The sequence below is a fragment of the Diabrotica undecimpunctata genome, chromosome 4, assembly GCF_040954645.1.
Source record: "Diabrotica undecimpunctata isolate CICGRU chromosome 4, icDiaUnde3, whole genome shotgun sequence".
NCBI classification, from domain to species: Eukaryota; Metazoa; Arthropoda; class Insecta; order Coleoptera; family Chrysomelidae; genus Diabrotica; species Diabrotica undecimpunctata.
In genome coordinates, this window is record NC_092806.1 from 13187780 (window position 1) to 13204683 (window position 16904).

A 16904-nucleotide genomic window follows, 5' to 3' on the forward strand; every position below is an offset into this window, starting at 1 on the left:
TTACAACGAGTATTGAACACTAACACATCCCACATTTAATCGTAGCCACTTTTTGGGAAGTTTCCTTTCTACTTGTAACTCGGTTTCTATGAGTTGGGAATGGTAAATAGAAAGAAAACGGATATTGTGGAAAGATATGAGCTGGAGTTGGTCCACCGTCACTCAAAAAAAAAATCCACTACAAAATTATTAATCCTGGTAAAAAAAAATTTAAAAAAAACACAATACAAATTTTATTGAAAAATATATTGTGTTTCATAATAATTAAAAATGATACAATGTTAACTTATCCAGATTCATCCTAAACTCTAGCTTTCCTTGATATAAGACTATACTTTAAAAAGTGTTTTTAGCCATGACAGTGCTTTCTTTCGATAGATTTATGTATAAACATTATTGACTTTAATTATGCCTTTTAAGAATAATTGATTGAGTATTATTTATTAATAGTTTAAAAAATTATTAACAATTTTCACAACGTTCTTTCATATAAAATATTTGTTTGTATGTACCCTCGAGGAAAAATTGGGAAGGATGACTCATAAATGTAACTTGATCTAATTGTAAGAGGTGCAAATCAAAAACGACGTTTACTAATAAGAAAATCAAAATATAATTATAATATAATATTATAATTATAATATCGGTTCATAATATTTTAATAGCATTCCGTGTATTTTACTAGGTAATATGCAGTCCCTTACAGTGAGCCAGCTGTAACAACAGACGTATTCACGATGCATTTTAGGAAATTAAAATTTTCTTAGGACAAATTACACGAATTCTTAAATCTTTACATTTATCAGCGGCGTTTCAAGACGGCAATTAAAAGTATGGTCTACGTCTACATCGAAAATTGTATTCATTTGAGAAATTTATTAAAAAAAAAAAAGAAAATAACTAGAAAATAGTTTCGACAGCGTAGGTCACTGACACAGGTACAATTTTATTACATTACATTACAAGAATATACAGTAACATTACAATCGATAAAGAAATACATTAAATATTTATACAGTTATTATTAAGTATCAAATTCTAAACTACGTTCTTCTTCTAAATTTCCTGGTAAAAGCCTGTTTTCATAGAAGAAATTAATAAGGTTTTGGAATTGATCTGGCGAGCTAAGAATATTTTGTAGGTTTCGACTCAAAAGATTCTTTTTTCTGTTGTTGAAATAGGAAAAGTCGGCAAATTAAGATTTTGTTTTTTCGTGTCATGGAAGGAAACTCAAGCTTTTTAACGATGGGATGTATATCACGAAGCTTGGAAGGAGTTTTATTCCAGTGATCTTGCCAAGACATTTGGATGATATTTTTAAAATACGACTGTAAATATTTATGTAATTGTACGTTTTCAGTATCCATATTAGAAGATGCGGCTTGTTTTGCAAAGAGGTCAGCTAGTTCGTTACCAGGGATTCCTACATGAGACGGAATCCATATCATGGTTATTGATACTCCCAGTGAGATTAAACTATCGAAAGAGTTTTGAATAGCTTGAACCAAAGGATGTACCGTATACATACTTTTAAGAGAGTAGATAGACGCTAAAGAGTCTGTAGATATTACCACTTTTTTATATTCTGGTGATAGTAAGTTTGTAGCTTTGAGAATAGAGAATAATTCTGCAGTATGTATGCAGCAGAAGAACGGGAGATTACAAGATATGATTAAATCTGTGTTTGAAGTTACAACACACCCAACAGCTATTATAGGACTTTTAGAAGCATATGTTTGGTCAAATCTGTTGTTAGCAATTAATTCTTTAAAGGTTTGCCTTAGAAATTTTGGATTTGTCTGATGCTTATCATAATTAGTTGACGAGAGATTAACATCTGCTTTCAATTTCTTCCAGGGAGGTTTAGGTGAAATTAATATTTGAGTTGTGGCTGAAAGATCGATGTTGATTCACATGTGGTGAGAGATACTGTGGCATAGATTGAAGTTTAATAGGAAAAGGAGAGTTTAAAAGGTCATTACTTAGCAATTCAAGGCTCCAAGGCAGATTAGAAGTGCAGTGTTGTGTACAGAATTAAGCAGTTTTAAATCTGATGGGCTTTAAATAATTTATTTGGATAATTAATTGTCAAATAACAGTTGTACTGATTGTTAGTCAAAACGATCTTTATTCTTTATTATAAGTAGTAATTTTCTATATTTTAGAAATTTTAATAAATGATTGAATAAATAAACTAAAAATGATGATGGTGATTTTTAATACATGGACAACATTCTCCCAAATCTTCCAGGCCAATATTCCCCCACTTGAGCCCAAGTTATTTCAATTAACTTCAAGATTGAATCAACAGTATATTGACGATGCTCCTTGAATAATAATTCTGCTTTGGCCATATCTTGTGTAAATGGAATGCACTTTTCTCTCTGTCAGCTCTGCTTAAAGAATTTTTGTTTAACAAGGCAGTTGTGATAAAACGCATTATCCAACACTATGACAGTGTTACTATCAACACCCTGAAGAATGTTCTCGAAGCATAAGAAGTCTGTAGAGTCTGCTGTCTGGTGAAACAAAGACCTTAACTATGATTGCCGGGCAGTGGTTTAAGGGGGGTTGTTAATGTGCTTGTGTTATTATTCAGACTTAGTTCGCAGTTTGTTGAATTCGTCATGTTATTATGTTATTGAGAGAAGCTCAAAACAGGGAGCTGAGGAATTTAAAAGTGAGTTGGAAGAGTTTCTTTATTCAAATGTTATGAAATTTGAATAAATTTATAAAGCAGAATCGGGGCTCTTCTGGAAATGTCTTCCACCTCAGATGCTAGCTTTATGATTTGATGATAGCTATATGATATGATAATAATATTATACGGATATGTCTCCCATAGAATAAACATTTATATATATTTATACATGTTTCTCACAAAAAATATGTATTGAAGATATTCAATCTGTTTCTTTATGTCTTTTATGGTGCCTCAACCTAATGTTGGTTGTACAATTAATTGTTACATTGTAAGATCTGGCAGTTTTCTTCTGACTTAAAGGGTATTACAATATGTAAAAGACATTGTGTGAAAATTGTTTGACAATTTTTTATGAGGAATAATTAATAATAAACTATATTAACAAATATACAGTAGAATATCAAAAATTAGTTATGAAAATAGGCTGTGAAATGTTTGTATTTATGTCTATAAGACAGCCTTTTGCTGTGTTTATGTTTTAATCCATTCAGTGCCAAAGCTTTTGTGGTATAATGGGTCCCACCCAGTTTTTAGCATTAATAAAGTGTAAAAAGCATACAAATTCATATGTAGGTAGAATAATTTTTCCAAAAAAACAAGTTTAATTTTACATCTTACCAAATGCTACATCTATAGATAAAGTCTTACAAATCAGTACAAAATTTTTATAACTCAGTAAAAGTCTGGATAATTTTCTGTTTTTTACTTCCATTCCAAGTTTATATATTTTTCATAAATAAACGGTCCCAATGTTAGTGAAAATTTTTAATTTCTTTGTATGTATAAGTTTCACATAAACTTGTATTTAAATTTTAGCGACAATATAAGCAGTATATATGTATATATTCACAACTAGATCACTAATATCTGGCACTGAATGCATTAAATAACATTTTTAATAGCATTAAAAAGATAGACAAGCCCTTTGCAGTAGTGTCAACACATTTATTTATATATGTATATAACTGAAATGATTATACAAAGGAAATATAAACTTTATTTATAAATAACTGACTAGCAGCAGGTAAATTCATACAATATCAAGTTTTCTCTTCCATTCTTCAAAACTGATAAGTTTTAATATATTAGAATAACTTTTTCTTCACAGCAGTAAACCGTTCCATATATGCATCATATCCATTCAAGTCAGACAGTTCCTTTGCTTCGAAAAGGTTGCCTTCGACAGATAGATTTGAAATTTTGGAATCGAGGAGGATTTTGGGAGTGATTGCAGACAACTGCAAACAGTTTTCTTCTAATCTTAGAGTTTTTAATCTAGGGCACTCAGCTATTTGGCCAGATATGTGTGCCAACTGGTTTTGATTCAAGTTAAGTTCAGTTACATTTAAACCTGAGACATCAGGAGGGACAGAGGTGATTTCATTTTTGCTCAAGTCCAAAACATCAAGGTGTTTCAGACCACAGAACATCAAAGGGAATTCTTTAATATGGTTGTCGCTTAAATGTACCTGTTTTAGATGGATTAAATTTGATAATGTTCGCGGTAGTGAACTTAAATTATTATGACTAGCATTAAAAGTTTCGAGTTTGGTTAGTGCCCCTATACAATCCGGGATTTTTGCTAACCTATTTTTACTTAAATTAAGGTGTTTTAACTGCATAAATCTACTGATTTCATTTGGTAAAATTACAAACTTGTTGTCCGATATGTCTAAGGTTCTGAGGCTGCCTTCTAATTGTTTGAATCCAGGAGGAAACTCATTTAGCTTGCCTTGTGAGACTTTGAGCACTCCTGTTTTTTGAGCGGTTTCAATATGTTGCTTGAGCCCAGAATTACCCATTGTGAAGTGTGCAATCAGCTGATTAAAAGATAAGATTTTAACTAATTAGAATTTGAATGATAAAAATTGTACTGTAAATTATTGCTACTGATAACACTTACCTAGTTGCTTTGTGTGTTTATTCGCGTTACTTTCATCTATTTTGTGAATGTTCTGTCAACAAATAAAGAAAAAAATTAAATAAGGGCCCGAACTTCGGTACTCTACTTGACACATACATTTACATTGACATTAGTGATTCGGGTTAGGGTTATTTGTTTACTATCGACAGGTTGTGGTAACTTGTAACCTGCCTTCAAATATTTGGAAATTATGCAGCGGCGTTGCCACGTTAAAAGCTGAATAATCTTGGATACTTGAACATGGGATTATTGTGGAAAATTTCTGGTAATTAATTTTTATTTATTTTATAATTTATCTAATTTCTTTATTAACTAGTTAGTTTTATGTGATTTAACTACTTTTCATACAGCTTCGTATATATAGGGTTTTTAATTAAGCGCTTCACATCTTGCGTCTTTGAGTCAGGCACATAAATCAGGCTAAATTTGATCTATTGCATGAGTTATGTTAGCTATGGGGCCGATGTGATTTGCGGCTTATTAGCATAATAAAATACTGGTTATAAAACTAAATAAGAACGGCACTTTTATCTATGATGGGTTCAATTTTATCGTAGATACTATATACGCTTTACAAACGAATACAAAAATTTCGCATTAAATTGCTTAATAGACAACAAACAGGGGCTTGATAAGATGAAATATTCTTAAAATTAAATAAACACAAAAAGTCTCTTGTTACAAACAGTACTGGAATAGTTTTTCTATGCCCTCTTAAAAAATCTACTTATGCGTACAATCAGTTAAAAACCATTTTTCATGACAGGTACATTTTCGTCAGGTGATTATACCCCTGGGATACTTTTTGAAAGAGTGTTGCGGATATTATTTTGATTTAATTAAACCCGGTGTATTACAGAAACAACGGTCGAATCCAGTTGATTAAACAAAAATGAGACATAACTTGATACAAGCACAAGAGAGTAATTATACAAAACAACAACGTTTCGTGGTGCAACACTTCTTTTTCTTCTTCCCTCTTGTATGTAGGCTTTAAATCCTGTTTCTTCTTCAATATTAGCCTCCTAAATTGTTTAAATTATCTCACCATCTTTTTCTTGGTCTGCCAATACTTCTTCGTCCATTTGGTGACTTATTTCGTGCTATTCGTACTATCCTATCCTCTGCCATTCTACTAATGTGTTCGTTCCACTTCTGTTTTCGTTTAGTCACCCATCCATTTATGTCTTCTATATTGCTCTTCTTATGTTTTCGCTTCTATCCCTATCCAATAGACCTTTCCCTGATATGCGTCGAAGTATTTTCATCTCTATTGTTTCTAGTAGTCGTCTCGTTGTAGATGTGTCAGGTCTTGTCTCCGCCGTGTATGTTAATATAGGTCTAATTGCTGCTTTATAGATTCTTTTTTTTGTGTCTTGTCTTAGGTGTTTGTTCTTCCAGATTATGTCATTAAGAGATCCCGCCGCTTTACTTTCTTTTAAGATTTGTTTTACTTTTTCAACATCTCCGTAACTAGTTATATCTATTCCCAGATATCTAACACTTGCTTGCTGCTTTACTATTTACCCATCAATGTCGATTTTACATCGTAATGGGTATTTAGATGTTTTCATACATTTGGTTTTTTCTGCTGATATTATCATATTGTATTTCTTGGCTGTTGTATTGAAGATGTGTGTTAATCTTTGGAGTTCGTCTTCTGTCTCGGCGATTAATGTGGTGTCGTCTGCATGACATAATATTTGGATTTCTTTGTTACCTATTCTATAACCATGCCTTTTACCCACTGCTTATATTATTTCGTCCATTATTATATTAAAAAGAAATGGGCTTAACGAGGCTGACTCCGCTTTGTACTGGTATACACTGTGTTAGTTTTCCATTTATCTTTGCCTGTATTCGATTATGGAAGTAGATGTTTTCGATGGTTTGTATAATATTGATTGGTATGTTTCTTTTATACAGTAGGTGTAAGACGTCTTCGACTTAAATGCGATCTTTGCAACGCAAAATATTTGTAATGTATTACATAATTATATATTACAATAATGTATTACACTTGTATACATTCTGCTCAATAGTTCAGTGGAAAATAATATCCGCTCCGCTACAAACTCAATAAAAACATAATCAAAAAAGTTACTGAGGTATCTCTCCAATTCTACGCATTGTTGTTCGTGATTACAGAAATTTCCATTGGCATCTTTAAGTGAGTGAACATTTTTTGGTTTTCTAATTTCGGAGATAAATATATTTAAGTTTCTGGTAGAGTTTTACAATCTTCTCTCATACTTCTTTACAGAAATTATCGAGGCAAAGTTCTTTTAACTTGTTTATTTTTTCTTTTTATGAGTTTGTTGACTTCATGGTATTTGTTACTGTCTTAATTTTTATATTTCCATTATATATTTATTAGGTCCAGAATTTCCTGTGTCATTTAATCACGTTTTATCAATCTTGCATACCAATTTGGTCATACCAACATTCGTTGATGGTTTTGTTTTCGTTTTTGATATTTTACTTATTTTATTTATTGTATTATTTATGTGTCGGTAACATTAAAAGGTTAGCCCTAGACTCCCAGCATAGATCAGAGGTAATGTAAGTCGATAAAACCTCACCAGCTACAGAGGGTCATGTAAGATGCCCCCATTTTCAGTTTTTATTAATCAACAAGTTAACAGTCTATTGCATTTACCTTTATACATACCATGAGGATTGTTTTTTAATACTGATGTCCTTCCAATGTTTTTATGTGGCCATACAATTTTTTTAACAACTTTTTATTAAACTGATGATGGAATGATTCAATTCCGAAAAGATCTTCTTTAAAATAAAAATTTTAAGCTTTTAATAAGCATTTTTTTATACCTTAATACACACGAACACCACGTGCTTTGTTGGTAACATGTTTAAAAAATTTCGAGGATGTCGAAACATACTCTGTTTTGTTTAGAGAGCTTTAGAAGTTTCTTTAATTTAATTTGTATGCTGAAGTAGAGTAAATTATTATTTGAGTTTATGTCAGCTCTAGGTGGCGTCTTACATCTTTAATATTGTTGCGAATCGAAATTGATGGTTTATCAGAATATAACCTACCAGGTTTTGTGCTATTCTGCCTTCATGTCTATCTTGATAAAGTTTTCACGTATACAGACGTCTTTCTGAAAGTTGAAACTGGGTATTGACGACGAAAAGGTTCTCCATTTGATTTCTTTCTAGCAAGCCAAAATTTTCGGTTATCTTGTGCATCGTTATCTGTCCAAATTTAGCATTCAAATTTTCCGTAAGTAGTGCTGTTTCGCATTTATTGTTGTTTTATCACGACCTTTATTTGGTGGTAAAATTCTTGGATTTCCTATTCATCTTTGTCTGCATTGGGAGCATAAACTTGGGACAATTATTATAGTTACAGGTTCGTGGTTTAACTATTATTAGCATTACCCCGTCTAATAATCCCTTCATTAATGTACATATTATATTTTCTTTTGATATTAAACATTTCCATAACTAAAAGTGCCTTGCAAACTAATTTTGTGTGATTACTGAAAAATATTTGTAGTTTTGACAACGTCGCTCGGTTGTTTCTAATCGATGATTATCTGTCAGTTGGGCTGATATCGGCGTTAACAGATGGCGCGGTGAGCATCGAAAGCTTTTCGCGTTTAAGGACTAATTTTCCAATTTCCCCTGCAAAATGGGAAAATGGCAAAGGTTGATTGTTTTATAAGAAAATTCGGGTCAAAAGTGGGTGTTTGTGTAACAATGTAGAAAGTAGTATGTGCCAATACATCGTTCTGATGGAGTAAAATAATGTCATCTACACCGAAATCCGGGAAATATGTCCAAGGTAGGGAATTCATGAATAAACTGAATTGCTATTGTTATACTATTTCCTACGGATTGATTCTATGCATGATAAACGTAGAACACTTATACAAATTCTATGTGTATTTCCAACAATTGATGTTGTATTTGTTGCTAAACAATTCCGAAATTTTGTGTGTGTATAAAGTAGGTCATGGAACCTTAGAGGTTTATTTTTGAATCAAAATATCACGTTCCTGTTTATATCCCAATGACCTCTTGACCAGGAATGCTTCAGATGTTAGGAAAAACGCCGGCGAAGGATTTTTCTAATAGAGAGACCAATAACAAAAGAATTAAAAGAAAACAATAACTTTTATCAATTAAGATTGATGTTAATGAACGCAGCTAAGCTAAGATAAATCTATGTTATTTATGGACTTTGGGAATTTTCTTGGAAAGATATATCTCAGATCTAAAAATATAGTTCAAAGAATTAGTTTTGGTAATAAATATTTGTTTGCATACCTGAAAGTTTTGCTAAATTAAAATTTAGATTACTTATTTCCTCTGTATACCCACTATTAATTAATATATTTGCTATTAATTTTAATTTTTTTTGTCTAACAATAGCATTACCACTTATGTTCCTAAAATCCTTGCTTGTCCTAAAGAAGCTAAATTAATTAAACTAAAAAACATGATGTTTTATACCTACCTATGTATATTGTTAATCATCTGTTAAATTATTATGCCAGTATACATTAGAATATTGACAACTACATTAGCACATTTCATCAACTTCACCAATGATTGGCTGATCTACTATCATCAGGAATTTCATTGTCTTCCTTATCCTCCTCCATCTTCAATGATGGGTTATAAAAGCTATTATTATTAAAACAATCAGTCTACACCTACTTTTTAGTGAAAAATAAAAACAGAAAAAACACCAAGTAGAAAAAAGTGATATAAAAAAATAAATAAAATCAAAAATGGTAAATAGCAACATCATCAGAAATTCCAGTAATCCAACAAAGTTTATGTGGAAAATCATAAATGAACATTGTGGTGTTAAAAAAATACTAGCTAACCTCCTAATACCAGTCCAAATATCTTTAATGGTTACTTTTCACAGATAGCATCCAACTTGATGACAGATATCCCAGTTTCAAATCTGAGTCAAATAGATATAACTCAAATAAATATATTTAATCAATTTTCTTTCTCAGAAGTAACTTTCAATACAGTGCGGGGATATTATCAATAATTTAAAAAATAAAAACAGCTGTGGCAATCTTGAACTGAATGTTAAGTTGATCGAAACAATAAAAAAATATCATCAAAGGACATGTTTTTCTATGTTCTTAAAAAAGTAATCCAATTAAAGTAAGTTGTCCAATCTTCAAAAAACCAGAGTCAAACATGCTAGAAAATTGTAGAAAAGTGCATGGCATTACAAATAGTAGAGTTCTTTAAGGTAAATGGTATGTTTTCTAAATTTCAGTTTGTTTTTCACAAAAATAAAAATACATTCTTAGGTATTTTAAACCTTATATTGTAAATTACAGGGCGAAGGGAGAAATGTTAAATAGAAAAATACAACAAATTACAGATTATAATGACAGAAAACAGACTAGGAAATTTAACAAGGAAACCAAGCGATACACAACAGTGTGCAAGAACAAAAAACGTGGCAATTATCAGCGAGAAAGAGGAACTAATGAAAAGGTGGAAGCATTTTCAAGAGCTCTTAAAACCAGAAAAGGAACAAAACTAAGAAGACTGCATTAATTCATCCAAAGGGATGAATTAATGCAGAGCACATATATCGTTAGATTTGTGAAGTCACAAATACAAAACTGACTTAGCCACTTAGAATGAATGCTAGATAATCAAGCTGTAAAAGTAATCCAGAGATGGAAACCTCACGCAAATAGGACAAGAGGAAGGCCCCTTAAAAGGTAGATAAACGATGTAGAGGAAGATCTTGAAACCAGAAGAAGCTTCTGTTCACATGTATCTATTAATCTTCACCCATTGTCTTGTTTTGCTGTATTTTATTTACATTTTCTGCTTGTCCTTACATTTTTCTGCTTTTAAAATTAGTTTATAAAATTCCACAGTGTTGACTTGCCCTTCAAGACATATCTTATACCAGATTAAATCGTTGGTGGAGTGAATTTACTATTTTCTTTTAACACATAACCTTTGCAAAATATTTATGGAAGCTACAATGACCACAGCAGAATCAGTAATATACTTTTCAACTTTTTAAGAAACAATTTCTGAGATAAATGACTAACTCCTGTGTTTTCAATAAAAAGAATAAATATTGTTCTGAAGCTATTTCTTGTGGCATTTTAAATTAATTACTATTTAATAAAATAAAATAAAACTATCCGTCATCAGATAAATAATTTCGAAGATAAGATTATAGAACAATTTATCTTTCTAAAGGACCTCACAGCTCATTGTGTTTTTCAAAATGGTTTTATTTTACATTAAAAGGAAGAAGGTAAGAACTTCAAGCTATATCACCATTGATGGACTAAGGCCTAGGCAACCTAGGCACGTGCCTAGAGGGGACCGTAATTTTTGGGGCCCGAAAATTAGGTTTTATTTTTTTAATTTTCATAATTAATTTTTATTTAACAGAAAAACGTGATATGAAAAATGAAGAATTTTTTGTCGTTTAAAATATGTGATAAATTTACTTCTATACATCGAAAGATTTACAACGGACAATAGTGAACGAAATAAAGAAAGTCAAATTTTACTCTCTAATTATTCATTCAACACCTGATATATCTCACGTAGATCAGTTAAACATCATTATTTGTTATGTTCTTCCAAATGGTATAGAAGACAGATTTTTGGGATTTCTACCTATATTTTGTCGTACTGGTAAAATCTTGGAGAAAGTTATTTTAGAATTTTTAAATAATTTACAATCCAGAATAAAGCAACAAATTTTTTCTTCCCATTTTATACCATGCGTAAATCATTCATTAGGTAAATTTAATTGGAAACACTTTTTCAATATCGTTCAGGAATTGTACATTATTCTACACATAGATGGAATGCATTACAAAAGTTTTGTAAAAGCAAACACTTAGGTATTAAATCTATTTATGACACCAGGTAGTCTGCTCATTCCGATGCAAGGAAATAAAAATTATGAAGAAATTAAACATTGTCTACGTCATTTTTCCTCAAACATGAAAAACCATTAATAAAGTCCGAAGCTGCCGGTTTACATAAAAAACTTGATATATTTGAGTATGTACTGTTATTACATATATTATATGTACCTAAATACAGCAGTTTTAATATATGATTCATTGCTAGATTTCATACAAACTGTTAGAGATGATTCTGACTAGAAAAAGAAGCAGAACAGGACATAATATAAGATTCAGTGGGAAAGAACATTTTAAAGTTAATATTTTTTTGTTATATACGATTCTTTACTTATTAGCCTCATTAAAAAAAGATCTGACGAATATAAAACTATTAAGAGTAAACTGAAAAATTAAGCATTACAATTTAAGACTTTTATAAGTAAAGAAAATATTATTTAGCCTGTATCCATGTGGTCATTTATTCAGGAAAATAATATTATTGCAACATTCCCATAAATCTATTAATTGTGACAAACTAATTGACGAGTTTTCAGGATTGAAAGTGGGAAAAAAGGCAATGTAACTAATCAATCTGACTATATTTGTTTAAAGTAGTATTGTTTGTTTTAATAAATTATGTTTATTTGATTTGTGAACATGTATATTGTTTCAAAGCATACTAAGTATATGCTTTGAAACCAAATTAGCGAACGAAAGCATGTGTTATGAGTTATGACTGAAAAATGGACCCGGAATTACAATGTTGCCTAAGGCCCGCATTAGCCTTAGGCCTTATTGTTATTCTGATCGTATGAAATTTTCAAATTGCAGGAAAAAATTTTTTGGATTAGATTTCTCCCAACAATTCGTTCAGCAAATAACACGAAATGTATTGCACGACCTGTATATTGTGCCGCTTATTTGAAACGATTTTTAATATATATTTAACGATGTTTCGTTGCATCATCTACCTTTTACATGGCAGATCTGGTTGTGTTTTGTCATCAACAATTGGAAAACGGCCAAATGATAAAAGTTCTGATATTTATCTTTATTTTTACGCGAGTTTTCCGACTGCCAACAGAACGCACAACCGAACAATACAAAACGTTCGTAGTTTTGTGTATTTTGCTGCATTGGCGTGCGTGAAAATGGTCAAATATTAGAAATAAAATTTACGATAAAAAGTATTACTTGTAATCTTTAAAGATTACTACTTAATGGCACCTATTAAAGACATTAGTTAGATATCGAAGTCTTAGACAAGAGATGTTCTAGTTACGTAAAGTATTACGTGGAGTCCTTTAGGGACCCCATCATTTTTTATTGAAACGTGTAATTTTTACTAAGTAAATGTATGTTTTAAAGAAGAAATAAATAGAACAACTTATTAAAATATATCTACCTGGGATCCTGGGAATTTTATTAAAATAAAAAAGTGAAACAAAAAATTCAAAACATTAAGAAGAAATAATTAAGAAAAAAAAAGGACAAATTAATTGTTGTCTTCAGTACAATGTGGATTACACTTGATATGTTTTACACTGCTTTTATGGTTTAAGCAGATAAGTATTTAGAGTTCCCTTTTTTATCAAATGAACGAGGATACAAATTGCACCCTTCTCGTTTCTTTTGATTTATTGACTCGGCTTGATTTTATTGCTTTGGAGTATTTATTTCGCATGAAACTATTGCCTTACATGTGTCATCGGTTTACAAATTGCAGGAGTTGGAGAAACTAGAAAAACTTACAAAATTTACTTGTAAGTTAACCTTTCTTTTAAAGAAAACAAAACAAATCAATATCAAAAATGCTAAAACGGGCTGTCATAAATTAACATTAAATTTAAAACAAAACTGAACAAATACAATGACAGCTAAAAACAAACCATAAAATTTACTACTTTATTAATTATTAGGTACAAATCCTTTTAAACTTTAATGAAAGCAATTATTACTTTATTAAAAAAAATGTCTGTCTTTACTTTAAAATTTGAAACAAAAGTTACCTTAATTTTTCACTAACACTTTGAATTTTCTTGAACCATTACTGGAACTGGGGGCAGACCTGGGCCTCACTCTCTGCGTAACGAACACACGAACAAATCCATCTCCAAACTGCCAAAAAACCTTGGATGATAACCAGAGAAAAACAACACGAGGATGGAAACGAAGATTCTTCCAATCCTCACTCAAAACATTAACTGAACCATTAACTGCTACATATTTCCATAAAAAGGGGCCAAAAACAGAAAACTCCACAAATTCGACGGATGAATTTGGACATAACGCTGGAGATCACCGCGGCTCCAACGAAAGTGACGAAATTATCTTTAAAAATTGATCGCCTAAGTTGGAATAAACAAAGCACTTAGGGTATAAACAAAACACAACGGAAATTAAGACGTAGATTATTAATTTGAAAACGCAATATCGGGCGGTTTGAACAAAGAAATATCGAAGAATTTGCACCTGTGACATAAACAAACAATAAAATGATTTATTATCGACGGCGGCGACGTAAAAAGAACGAAAGATTATTTGGGTTTTAAATTGAAAGATACGAACTAAGAAACATTGAAAACAATTCTTCGTTATTATAATGCATACATAAGGGGATTTCAATTTAACACATATACGAAGGGATTTCAATAAATTTACAAATGCTACAATCTTACGCCATATTTGGTAAGCCTTGAGCTCATGTATTGTTTAAATGGGCACTTTCCTTTAAAAGCTACCAGCTATTCATCCACAGTTACTTGTAAATGGGGAACAAACGCCTGTTTACAGTTCGTAGCAAAAAGTTCCCATATGACTCTAAATGCAGCTAACTTCTTTGTTTCACGCCTTTCTTGTCTCGTCGATTTATAATCAAATTGGATAAAATTGCTTACTTAAGTAAATCTGTCACGAGGCATTGATGCTGTGAATATGTTACGACGAATTGATTCATCTATAACACTGGTAAACACACAGTTTGCTGCCGGAAATTTTGTTACTGTTTCTAAGTAATTTTTGTCTGCTGAATCCAAAAATGCCACCAGATTTGCTCCAACAGATCGTTTTCAGAAAATACGACAACAGATCACATTTCTAACATGTAGGGTAATTTATCGCAGCACTACCTACATATATGTAATGCTGCTACCCATCAAATAAACAAAACACGAATAAAAAGTAAGATATTTATTGTTCAACGTATAAAAATCATCACACATATCTGCCAAAAAAACTTAACTGTTCATCTAACCTAACCAGCATCGCAGCACAAATCTGTTATTCGGCGTCACCTAAAAACTTCCTTTTGTAGGATTTTCTTGCAAAGGCTTCAAAAGGACGGTCCCTTTGAAAACTCCAGTAGTAATCCGCCATCATGTGAGTGTCCCATCTCCCCTGATACTTCTCTTCCATCGTTTTGATATCTTGGTGGAAGCGTTCCCCTTGCTCCTCAAGTAAGGTCACCAAGATTTTCTGGGAAACGATCTAAGTGGCTGTGGAGGTAATGAATTTTAATACTCATATGACAACCATGTTTGTTAAAATTGTTGAGCATTTCTTCCACTATATCCCGGTAATTTTCCGATTTATTTTTTCCAAGAAAATTTTCCACAACTTTCACAAAAGAGCACAAGTTGTCGTATCTGAGGCCCATCAAATATTCCGGCTTTCAATTTTTCTTTACTAAGTGCAAGGAATTTGCTGGACAAGTATTCAAAACAAGGAAGATTCTGGTCTAGGGCCTTTACAAATTGTTGCATCAGCCCTAGTTTAATTTGTAACGGAGGTAATATTATTTTCTCTCGGTCGACCAATGCTTCGTTAACTACTTCAGCTTCTCCTGAACTAAAGCATCTCTAGAACGCCATTTTCTTCTACTTCAATGTTGGTCCTTAATCCTGCTATCACAAAGACACATGAAACAAGGATATTTTGTATAGCCACCTTGATGCGTCATACTTGATGTTTTATTGCTTATAATCAATCTCAACCTTGTGCTGTAATCAAAACCCCAATAAATGCATCGAGTTTTATAATATTAATGTCTTTCTTAATGTTCTGTTTCTCCTGATTTTTTTCACTGTAAATTCGGTATATGCGAGTTGCTTCTTGGTTGGTATGTTCACAGATACTTGCCTTCATGTCATGAGTCAAGAAAATATTAAAAATCTCAAATATTTTATTGGCATTGCTGACATCTGCCCTGGTTTGGTAGTAACAATATTTCTCGAAAAACGTCGATCTGGAAGAGGAACGCCATAGCTCCACACACGTCTAGATTTTGCAGTATACATTTTATTGCTTCTTCTTTCTAACTTCTTTATCTATAAGTGATCCTTCCGTCTCTTCTTCAACCTTATTTTTTACTATCGTATTTTCAGACGGCTCGCCTTCGTTCGTGTTAACACCTACGTTAATATGATGTTCAATTTCTGTCCTCTTCTAGGACAAATCGGGATCTCGATTGTCATCATGAGCTTGATTTTCCTTATCTCTTTGATCATCGCTTACAGCTTTTGATGAAATACAAGGTTTTTACATCTTTTAATATTTTCACTGATGATGGTCTAATAAGATCGAAAACTTTCTGATAAAAGTTGTAATCCTTTTGGATATTATCATTATTTTAGTAATTTTACTTTAGCAGTATTTAGTTTATCGTAAGTTTTTTTATAGAAAAAGGATATATTGTGCGCTAGAGTGGCGAGACGTAATTATAGGTCCGCCCATGGTTTCCACAAATATAGATTTTTATTAGATTTGTATATAGTAACGAAAAGTATCTTAAATCCCACACCGTATTCGACGTACTGATACGGACATGCAACGAAATTGCTATAAAAGTCTACCCACAGACCCGTCTGTTTTTCTAATTGTCCACGTCAAAACAGATGCCGATATCATCGTCCATAAGCAAATTGTTTTAAATTAAAGATGATATAAACATTTGCCAGTTTTATTACAAAATCCGCTCGTTAAAAATTGTGAACGGCGATTATATTTCTATCTTTATCTTTAATTTTCCGAGATGTATCAATTTTGAGTTTTTAGTTTGTCGCGCGGCTTTCTTGTCGGTGGTTTCTGAGATTTATCTCGCGAGTGGAGAAAAAATATCCCCCATGTGCGTTGTTTGTTTGTGTAATGGAACTGGTGGTTATTTAATTAAAGTTGTAGTGATGAGTTGAACGCGCAACAATAAATATTTATGACAGAGCTGTTATTTCAATCAGATATACAGGATGGGTCAACCAATTAAATGTAGATAAACATGACACCTTCACTGCCGATGGTCAAAAATATATTGAGTACAGTTAAAAGTTTATCCTCATCTGTTTTTTAAGTTCCTTCTTCTATCGAAGGTTGAATATTATCGTAGATATTA

General features: G+C 31.7%; 2 protein-coding genes across 5 annotated transcripts in view; one reads left to right on the forward strand and one right to left on the reverse strand.

The window, feature by feature from the left end:
* Nucleotides 1–231: 231 nt before the first annotated feature.
* Nucleotides 232–4812, reverse strand: LOC140439189 (leucine-rich repeat-containing protein 57). Its single transcript, XM_072528935.1, has 3 exons — nt 4725–4812; nt 4608–4659; nt 232–4524 (listed from the first exon to the last, which is right to left on the reverse strand). Exon 3 carries the CDS (start codon nt 4504–4506, stop codon nt 3790–3792), a length of 717 nt encoding a protein of 238 aa, XP_072385036.1. The 5' UTR covers nt 4507–4524; nt 4608–4659; nt 4725–4812; the 3' UTR covers nt 232–3789.
* The window catches only part of C3G (C3G guanyl-nucleotide exchange factor), a 117555-nt gene continuing 105404 nt past the window's right edge, over nt 4754–16904 (forward strand). The window contains exon 1 of one of the 4 annotated variants that reach the window (XM_072528932.1): nt 4754–4893. In XM_072528932.1, the coding sequence (XP_072385033.1) occupies nt 4869–4893 (25 nt within the window). In that variant the 5' untranslated portion in view covers nt 4754–4868. Of the gene's footprint in view, nt 4894–8209; nt 8440–16596; nt 16690–16904 lie in introns of those variants that run through there. The other 3 variants (XM_072528931.1, XM_072528928.1, XM_072528929.1) reach the window with 3 other exon arrangements.